Source organism: Carassius auratus, unplaced genomic scaffold (assembly GCF_003368295.1).
Source record: "Carassius auratus strain Wakin unplaced genomic scaffold, ASM336829v1 scaf_tig00011176, whole genome shotgun sequence".
Lineage (NCBI taxonomy): Eukaryota > Metazoa > Chordata > Actinopteri > Cypriniformes > Cyprinidae > Carassius > Carassius auratus.
In genome coordinates this window covers 1-11,321 of record NW_020524175.1, presented here as the reverse complement: position 1 = coordinate 11,321, position 11,321 = coordinate 1, and the positions used below count along the sequence as shown (strand labels likewise).

The following is an 11,321-nucleotide window of genomic DNA, read 5'->3' as shown; positions in this document are numbered from 1 at the left end:
TGTGTTTGTATTTATGTATACATAATAAATATACATAGTGTACACATTATATTTAAAAAACCGTATTTTGGATGCGATTTAATCATGATTAATCATTTGATAGCACTTATATATATATATATATATATATATATATATATACACACACACACACATATATATACGAATTGTTAATTCTTAAAAAAAATGATGATTAGACGTTAAAAGATTCACATATTATATATCCAAAAAATTAAAATCTTTATAAAACAATATATGCATATAGTTTTCTTATGATTTTGGGGTGAAATGTGAGCTGGACATTTCCTGATGCTTTTTTTTTCATAAGCAGTGCATTCACCTTCTATTCGTGATTCTCCATGTTTTGCCCTTGAAACCTGAATGCGGGCGACCCACTCGGGCCTACCAAATAAAGCAGCGGCCCAAACGCAGAGGTCAAGCTTCGTCCTGGGACCGTTGATCTACTTTTCCTTTCCAAACAAGAGCTAGGTGACTTCTGCGAGGCGTCCCTCACCGCGGCCACATGATCTCACCGTCGCTAGAGTCGTCTTATCCAGTGGACAACAGACAGGTCAATATGCAAACGGATCCCCTTCAGAAAGACATACTCATGGGATTGGCCTTCTACATGTTCCTACTGTAATATTGTACTGTGTTTTGATGTCAGGTCGACGTGGGAAATTTCAAAAAGGAAAAAAATCGACGAAAACTAGACCGTTCTTTTTGCATGATACGAGTAGAGGTGTTATCGTACGTTAGTGTGATGCATGTGTCTTTTTTCATTTTTTTTTATTTCGGCTATTCGTTCCCTAAATGAAAGTTTCCGTTTATTGTGTTGCTAATTGTGACGTTTTTGTTCTGGTTTTTCAATCCAATTCTAAGTAAAAAAAAAAAAAAAAAACAAACAAACGTTAAACTAAGTATTTTATTTTCTGCTATGCTCTATAAGAACAAACACACTGGTGTTGTGTGGCGTGCCAATCCGAGGCATAACCAGTGTTAAAAACAGCATTTGAGGGATCATATACTTTTGACACAGTTCTGCTACAGGACAAACTTACTACGTTTCTATGAAGAGTGCCATATTTAATGAAGAAACCGGCCTTACGCGACAAAATCGGGACGAATTCACATATGTTAAGCGGGCTAATGTGTGCGTGTATTGAATATTGCATATCTAACTCAAGCGTGTAGATATAGAATAAGAGCATACGCACACTTTAAACTACGTGGAGATAATTGAACGTATGGTCCCTTTAAGATGCTGTTGCTCTTTAATTACTTTGTATAAAAAAAAGAGAAAAGATGACAAAAATACAGTGCAATTTGATGATTGTTGCAGATACATGTATAGTTCAAATTTCATGTTCTTTCACGTTGAGGTAAATGGCTTCTATTGTACCGAATCTGTTTTTTTTCTTTCTTTTTTTACATGTAGATATTTCATTTTATTTTCATTTAAGTATAAACACATTTTAAAACCTGTTACTTAATTCATTAAGTAATTTTTATAATTATAATGTAAGTCTATCCTTATAAGATTAAAAAAAGTTCATGTGAATGTCTGTCTGAATCTTTATCTGAATGTCTCTTTATGCCAAAAATTAAGAAAAAGTATTCAAGCTAAATTAAATTGTTTTTTTTGTTTTTTTTATGATTTATAATTTTTAAATTTAGTTTGCACTTCAACAATTGTAAATGTAAAGTCTCTAGATTATATTATCCTTAAAATATTGGGAAAATACAAGGTCTATTCAAATAGTTAAAGAAATGTTTCAAAACTCCAACATTGTATTAAGGTGATGGATGATATTAATAATTAACATTACCTGAGATTATTGTTAATGTTGAATCCAGGCGTCTGCTCAACACCACATTCAATTTAGTTTCTGTTGGCTACTTAACTTCTTTCTACTTTAAATAATATTTTTAAGGGTAATTCGATTTTTTAGAATTGGTAAAACTTTTTTTCAATAATGAGGAATTTTATTCTACTTACCGCTCTCTAAATCTTGATTGGTTGACTCCGCTGTCAATCACACAGAGCAGACGAATCATACTAAGGCATACCCTTATCTAATGAATATTAATTATGTAGCGTTTACGTTTCTAGGCAACCTTCCCTCAGCATCTACTTTTTTTTTACATTGTTAAACATTGATAAATACATTATTTTACCATGATGGCTGATTAAGATTAGCACTCTGGTCCTTGTTTTTATTTTTTTTTTATTGTACAAAATTACATAATCTGTACAGTAACAATACAATACAAAAAAAATGAATGCTGGGGGAGAAACATATTTTACTTACGGTGAGTGATTTGGTGAGAGCCATAGAAGTTGCTCATAATTATTTTTATTTTTTTCTTGCGGTCTTCTATTTACCTAATTTATATTCATCTGACCAGCGTCTGCAGTCACGCGCCGCTGTCAGCCAATCAGTAGTCGAACGTCACGGTACGTCATTAATATTCATGAGCCGAACTCACCAAAATAGGAAGCGCTTTGTAAATACGAGTAAAGGACTCGCTGGAGTGCGCAGAGAACATTGAGTAGAGGTGTTTTCAATACTTTTTGAGACTTGAACTGTGAGTTAGGCACTTTATCCAGGTGGACAGAAACTCCTGAGCGATGGTCGAGGTGTTTTCAGGCCGGACTCTTCTGAATAAAGAAGGAGATCTGGTGGATCCAGAGCAAGCACTCCGGAATAAAGTAGTGGGGCTGTATTTCTCGGCTGGATGGTGTCCTCCGTGTCGAGACTTCACCCCGCTGCTGTGTGATTTCTACACCGAGCTGGTGGATGAGAGCGAGCCTCCTGCCCAGTTTGAGATCGTCTTCATATCCTCGGATAAATGCACAGAAGACATGGTGGAGTATTATCATGACATGCACGGGGACTGGCTGGCTCTGCCCTGGACGGATCCATACAAACAGTGAGTTGCATTGCGTTTGAATGCATGCATGCATCAGTTATAGTGTATCTGCCACAGTAACCTTTCATTACAGCGTTCAGTCTGTCCCTGATAAGAGGTTTAACACACACACACACACACACACAGTTGGAGGATTATGTTATATATAGACAGTCTGTGTATTTTCACATTATTGCATTAATCAGATTATGGTAATATGGGAATAGCAAAATGTGAATTTCAAGCCTGGAAAAGTCTTTGGGTTAAACAAGTTTATTTAATAATTAATGACTATAGCATATAAAATAAATTGCTCTAATTATGCTCAAGTCTAAAATATGTTGTTATGCACAAATTATTTTGTAATTATTTATTAAATGTAATCCACGCTAGTTAAAATTAATTGGGCAAAAGCTGCTGAACTCCATCTACATGTTTGCTAAATCTTATTCAATTATTTTACATTGCTTTTAGGATTTCAGAATAGATTGAAACACTGAAAATTAGACTTGATAGATCTAACAACTCTCTGTAGATATATTTATAATATAATATTTTATAGTATTTGTGTGTGTGTGTGTGTGTGTATGTATATATATATATATATATATATATATAAATTGCTATTATTCAAATTGTAATATCAGTTGATATAAATTAAAATATATATTTTTTTGTTTGTTATTCTATTTTCTATTTAAATGGCATGGAATGCATGACTTTATTATTATTTTGAATTTGCATTTTATATCTAAAAAGTATTATGGTTCCTTTGACTTCCTTTTTTTTCCTTTTTTTATGGAACCATATTTAAATATTTATTGCATTCAACTTTTTTTTATTTAAAATATGTATACATTTTACATGCATACAGTGCAATATATTACTATATATTTATGGTTACCAATATATATATATATATATATATATATATATATATATATATATATATATATATATATATATATATATATATATATATATATATATGGGTGTAACGGTTCACAAAATTCACGGTTCGGTTCGATACGATACACTGATGTCACGGTTCGGTTCGGTTCGGTTCGGTTCGATACGTTTTAGATACAGCAAAATGTAAAAACATCTCAACTTTTCAGAATGCCGCAAGCGCACCGCGGGTCATGTGACAAGAACTAACCAATCAGCTTCATCCTTTCCCGTAACAACGTTGAGAGCTCAGCCAAGATGAAGGATCAGCTGATCATAGTTGTATATGGATTGCAATTTTGAAATAAATTTAGTAGCAGAGCTACTGCAAGCGATTTTTAGAGCTGCAAATCCATTTATCCTTCGCTGAAATTTCCGCGTCTCATGTTTCTCCTTTTTTTCGTCTTTTCCCAGATAGTACTGACGCATATATCCCAGATATTCCCGCTGGTTTTTTTTTTTTTTTTTTTATTCCCGCTGGTGTACCCTGTCATGTTGCAGATGCGACATACCGTTGTTTTTTTATCCACCACTCTCTTGCCATCACCATTATAGCTTAAAGGGAATCCAAAGTGCACCCAAACACCAGACCTGTTGGTTATTGGGGGATCTTCTCATTTCTAGTCTGTTAAACGCATTGGCTATTTTGCAACGAGCCTTCAGCGCGTACTGAGTGAGCGAGCGCCTGCTGAGTAGCCTAACATAAACATATAAGATGGTGTTTTTTTCTTCTTCGGGAGTGTCAGGGGCGTTGCCTGTTACGTTGTTTGGGTTATTGGGCTACCTTGTTGAACGCATATCATTATATTTCTCTCTCTCTCTCTTTTTTTTTTTTTTCAAATATAATTAATTACTCCAACGAACCGTTCGGTATACATAATGCGTACCGCGTACCGAACCGAAAGCGTCGTACCGAACGGTTCAATACGAATACGCGTATCGTTACACCCCTAATATATATATATATATATATATATATATATATAAATCTATTTATCTTTTGAAAAACAGCATTGAACCCTTTAATCAAGATTTTAAGTGTATGTATGCTAATATATCATTTTTTTTAATTGCTATTTATAATGTATATACTGTAATATCAGTCAGTATTAATAAAAAGTATTATATTGTTAATACTTTTGAACAACAGCATGGAAAACAAGGCTTATTATTTTTAACTTTTAATGGTTTTGTACTGTATTGTACTATTTTTTTTATTATTATTGCATTACATATCTTAAATCAAGCAATAGTTTCTTTGATTTGCTTTATTTTTTTAGCCCTTACTGTATTTTACTATTTATTGCATTAAACATGTTACATTTCCAACCATTTCTCTTTGGTTTGATTTCCTGTATTATTTTTAGCTAGATTTTTGGTTGCACTTTATTTTACAGTACGTGTACTAACATGTACTTCTAGTGTACTTACAGTGTATTTATCTAAGAAAGTTCTGGTAATACAAGGTAACTACCTGGGGTAGGGGTAGGTTTAGGGGTAGGTTCAGGGTTAGTACCTAGTTATTACATAGTTATTGTAATTACTATAATAAGTACATTTTATGTACATGAGGAAAGGACCGTAAAATAAAGTTCTACCAGATTTTTTGTACTGCATTTTACCATTTTGTTTCATGGCATTATCTTTTAAAACTCCTGTTTGGTCAAAATTATGTTGATTCAAAATAAATCACATTTAAAGCAGTTTCAGAAAAAATATTGTGTTAAATGTGAACTAGCTTTGAAGCATAACTCTCTGTTGTCAGTTGTGTGATCTTAAGTTCACGTGTTTGTGATGTTGACGTGTTTTTTTGTTGTGTTTGCAGCGAACTCAAGAAGAGATACAACATCACAGCCTTACCGAAGCTGGTCATCGTGAAGGAGAACGGTCAGGTGATCACCGACAAAGGCCGAAAGCAGATCCGGGACCAGGGTCTGGCGTGTTTCCGGAGCTGGCTGGAGGTGGCCGAGATCTTCCAGAACTTTAAAGGCTGAGAATCACGTGGAGCTTCCAACGAATTCACAAGAGCTGCTGAAACCAACACTGAAAAGAGCCAGAACATTCTTATGCAATTGTGTGCGAGAGCTTTAAACGTGTCTTTTCAGGTCAACAACCAACAAAACTAGTCAAAAGTTACTTAATGCAGTTTTAATATCGTTTTATAATGTGGTAGTGAGCAGATGTGTCCAAACTTTTGACTGGGGGTGTCTTTAAAAGGAATAGTTCACCAAAAAAAAAAAAAGCTGAACATTTACACAACCTCAGGTCATCCAAGATTAGGATGAGTTTGTTTCTTCATCAGATTTGGAGAAATGTAGCATTGCATCAGTGTCTCATCAAAGGATGCTCTGTAGTGAATGGGTGCCGTCAGAATGAGAGTCCAAACAGCTGATAAAAAACATCCATTGATGAGACACTGATGCAATGCTACATTTCTCCAAATCTGACAAAGAAAAAAATTAATCTTGGATGGCTGAGTGTGATGATATTATCACCTAATTTTCATGTTTGCAGAATGCTTTTGCTACTTATTTTTTGTACAGCTGCTTTTATAAGAATCTAGTTATTTATATAAATATGTACTCGTTGATATATGAATCTATGCATAATCTCTCATGTTCCGTGAAGGATAGCAGATGTTTACTGGTTCTGTTGTTATGGTACATCAGAATGATTCCTATTCCTCTGTGTCTCATTAAAACTCTTGGATCGTCCTTCGAGAGTGTTTTTCCACAGCACTCGGTTCCCTGTACAGGTCTGTTTTGCTTTCAGTTGCAAAACACACACTGAACCCATTCCTTCAGTGTGTCGACACCCATCCGACTAATGAGGGAATATTGTGCAGAGAAATGAGCTGTGGGATTATGATTGCTCATATCTCAACTATACTATGACTACACCTGACTAAGCAAAGCATTTTCTGTTTCAGGTAAGAAAACTATTAGTATAGTGAATTTTAGATCATGCAACCAAGTACAGCCAATATTTATGATGAGACACCACGTGAAAAAAATATTTTATTATCTTAAAGCAATTTAATTGTATTTTACTTTTTTATACCATATAAAAAAAAACATGGTTAATGTTCTTATCGGATTCATATGCGAATCTGTACTGCCTTAATGGTTTGATGTTTTGTATTGTTTAAAATAAAGTGAATCGCGATCCACACTATGAAATACAGATCTGAAACAAATTTTTCATGAATCCTCTCCGAAGTTCCAATCTAAATTAAATGATTCATATTCCGAAGTCCCGATATCAATTAAATGATTCGCGATTCAAGTGCAAATGATTCACTTTGCTCTGCGCTCCAAAGTTCCAATCCTGTTTAAATCTCAATTAAATGATTCACATTCCGAAGGCCCTATGTCAATTAAATGATTCTCGATTTACACTCAAATGATTCGATTCGCGATCTGCGCTCCGAAGTTCCGATCTAAATTAAATGATTCACATTATGAAGTCCCGAAATCAATCAAATAATTCGCGATTCACGCTCAAATGATTCGATTCGCGATCTGCGCTGTGAAGTCCCGATCTGAATCAAATCAGAAGAATCAGAATCAGAATGAGATTTATTGCCAGGCACGTATGAGGAATTTGTTTTTATGACAGAAGCCTCCGCAGTGCAACAGAATGACAGCAACAGAACAAAAACAGAGAAAAAAAAATTAAATGAGAAATAACAATATACAAATGTACAACTGTATGTGCAGGTATATTCCAATAGACAGTTTTATATGTACATGCAGGGGCAGATCTCACCCCAGTTGGCAGCTACGAATTAAAGGTTACTGCCAATTTGAAAATTTACAAGCGCGAATCTTTAGTGATTCGTGATCCCGCTCCGAACTCCCGAACTGATTCAAATGATTTGCGATCCCCAAACTGAATCAAATGATTCGCGAACCGGCTTTGAACTCCCGAACTTACTCAAATGATTCGCGAACCCGCTACGAACTCCCGAACTGATTCAATGATTCGCGATCCCGCTCCGAACTCCCGAACTTACTCAAATGATTCGCGAACCCGCTACGAACTCCCGAACTGATTCAATGATTCGCGATCCCGCTCCGAACTCCCAAACTGACTCAAATGATTCACGAACCCGCTCGAATTGATTTAAATGATCCGCGAAGACGCTCCGAACTCCCGAACTGATTCAAATGATCTGCGATCCCAAAACTGACTCAAATGATTCGCGATCCCGCTTTGAACTCCTGAACTGACTCAAATGATTCGCGATCCCGCTTTGAACTCCAGAACTGACTCAAATGATTCGCGATCCCGCTCCGAACTCCCGAACTGACTCAATCTGCCTAGGGCACAAACTCTCACCATCCCAGCTGCTCCAAAAAAAAAAAAAAACTTCCTCCATTCTCCCATCCGCGCTCGCTACCGCTCGCACCTCATGTTTGCGGCTGAATGTTCATAATTGATGGATGAATCCATTCCAGCAAAGAGAAAAGAAAACTAAAAGTAAAAAAAAACAGAGATCAAGTTGGCTTACATGCGATATTGGTATACACTTTTCTAACATCAGTAGCATTTGAGGAGAATGACTTATAACTTATAGTCATAAAAACAACTGTAATTGTTCATGTAGGTGTCAGCTGCAATGCACAATTGAATTAAATGTTTGATATTTATTAAAATAATCTGTAAATCATATGTAAATTATGCTACTCTTTCACATGGGCTCAAACGCAAATTTGAAGCTCAATAGCATATGAGGAGAAAGACTTGCAGTCATAAAACAATTGTAATGTTTTCATAGGTGTCAGCTACAATGCACACTTTATACATTTTTAATATATATTAAAATAAAGTATAAATCATTGAGGTAAAATTGAGGCCCGTTTATCACTTTCAGGCACATTCCTGTGAAAGTTTTTTTTTTTTTTTTTCAGGTTCCCTTACGAAAATTACCCATGGTTTTAACAATAACACTACAAATCATTGTTCTTGTAGCCATGGTAACTGTAAATTAACCATGGTTTTGTTACTTCAAATAATAATTTACAAAGTATTAATGTAATATTTTTTGTTGTTGTTGTTGTTGTTGCTATAAAAACAGACCTAAGCCATCAGTAGCCTTCAAAATTACTTAAAGTGCATTATATAAAAAAATAATGAGGCAATAATGATTGATAATAATAAAACTGTTACAATACATAATGTAGGCAAATATTATGTATTGTAAAAGATTTCACCATTTCATTTGATAAAACTATCGTCATTCATTCGTATCGTATATACAGACTGACAGAAACGACAATGTCTTTACGACAACCTGTCAAAATAAAATTCAGAGACCATATTCATATAACATCTAAGGCTAAATGTAGCTCTTGACTGGTTGAGTTAGATGATGATTAACATTAAACAGTAGAAAATCAGTTGAGTCTCTCCATCATTAAATGTCATTGGCTGTTAAAATCTTGTGTTTCTTATAATAAATTGACATATTGATAACACTGAACCTTTTATAATGCTCTTAATTACATGTCGATGCAAACTGCATGCATTAGTGAGTGTGGTGGTGCTTATGGGGTATGGTCACTTATTCCTTATATGAACTGTTTCAAATGCAAGACATTGATTGCATGAGATTAAGTTTATAAATGATAGCCTGTGCCCTTTTGTAGTGTGCACATATACTATTTATCATCAAACTGTATATATTCAGTATATATATGTCTGCCATATGTTGCCACCCCTCAAAAATTCCTGCTCCCTTCTTGCCACCCCATCAATATTTTTCTAGATCCGTACAGGTATATAATGTGCAAATCTAAAGCGTAGACTAAATGTGTGTTTTAAATGTGTTTGAACATTCACATTTAATTATTAAAATAATGTATTATTTACTAGAATTAATTAACATTTTAATGCAATGTTTAAAATATTATTAAAATGGTAATTTAATATTTATCAGAATTAATGTTCTGCTGTTTATCCTGTGTAAATGAATATTTAAAATAATAATTCAGTATTTATCAGACTTTCGTTGTTTGTCTTGAGAACATTAGCTGTCCTTTTATTTCTTTTTGTGTGTTTCTGAGTTGGGTCTGCAGGAGAAACAAAGGGCAAATGAGACCATGCTTCCCATTCATTTCAATTAAATATCAAATGTTTTCAAATGAAATATGTTTATTGTATTACAAACTTCACCTAATGCCTCATCCCTCATCCCCAAATGAATGATTTCTCAGTTTTATGTGCAATCATGAACAGGTTTCTGTGAGAGTAGTCAGATTATTTCAGTTGGAAACTATGCAATGAGACCATAAGAGGAGTCATCAACAGGTTTTATGGCAGAAACTGGCCTCAATGTGAGAGGAACACACCCTGATCATAAAAACTGAGCTGATAAGAGGGTCTAAAGGACACAAGCCGGCCTCGATCTGAGCTAGTCGTGCAGAACGAGCAGCTGCTGGAGCTTCACTGGACCAAACCCAGTCCAATCCGAAAAATCCCATCATGAGGAGATCGAGTCTGTGTGTCCTGCTGGTGCTTCTGGGGTTCGGAGGCGTTTCTGCTTCATCAGAGGGTGAGTTCTGACAGACCCGTCATTTCTGGAGTTATCATACATGCTGGATAATATCCAGAATAAATCTAATAGACATCCCTGCTGCCTTTCTAACAATTTATCCACTGCAGTTCAAATGTTTGGACACACATTCATTCTTATATAGCTAGATACAGTTTATTGTAAAGTAATGCATCTGATCTATTTGCCAATTGTTTTATTTAATAGCCTAAATGACTGTTCTGTGACTACCTATAAACACACTTGTCAAACCCACACTTTTGATCATAATCTGTGTTTGAGGATATAAATTAGAATGTCTTGGAAAAGTTCATTTATTTCAGTAATTCAACTCAAATTGTGTAACTCATGTATTAAATAAATTCAATACACACAGACTGAAGTAGTTTATGTATTGGTTTCTTTTAATTGTGATGATTTTGGCTCACATTTAACAAAAACACACCAATTCACGATCTCAAACAAATAAGAAAATGGTGACTTTTCCATGACATTCTAATTTATTGAGATGCACCTGTACGTGAACTGAAAGGCCATCAGGGAAGTGAAACCAAGTTCAATTTTTGGAATGTTCACATTTTTATTACAATAAAAAAAAACAAAAAAACAAATATATATATATATATATATATATATATATTTTTTTTTTTTACAAAATAACATCAATCTTATTGGCGATAGAACAAATATTTAAATTATTAATAAAATTAAAAAATATATTTCTTTTTAAATAAAATAATCGACTTTATTGTCAAACACAGAAGAAACATTAAAATTATTAAAATAACAATTAGTTAAAAACAGTCAAATACAGAACAAATAATAATTATTAAAATAATAATCTTTTGTAATGAAATTAACTATTGTCAAACAAATAATATTAAAATAGTTGTCATTAAAATAA

General features: G+C 34.1%; 1 protein-coding gene across 1 annotated transcript; it reads left to right on the top strand.

Annotated features, from left to right (window-relative positions):
* Positions 1-2,342: 2,342 nt before the first annotated feature.
* On the top strand, positions 2,343-6,163 carry nxnl2 (nucleoredoxin like 2). Its single transcript, XM_026245839.1, has 2 exons — positions 2,343-2,934; positions 5,687-6,163. The coding sequence occupies exons 1-2, from the start codon at positions 2,633-2,635 to the stop codon at positions 5,853-5,855; spliced, it is 471 nt and encodes a 156-aa protein (XP_026101624.1). The 5' UTR covers positions 2,343-2,632; the 3' UTR covers positions 5,856-6,163.
* The last annotated feature ends 5,158 nt before the right edge of the window (positions 6,164-11,321 follow it).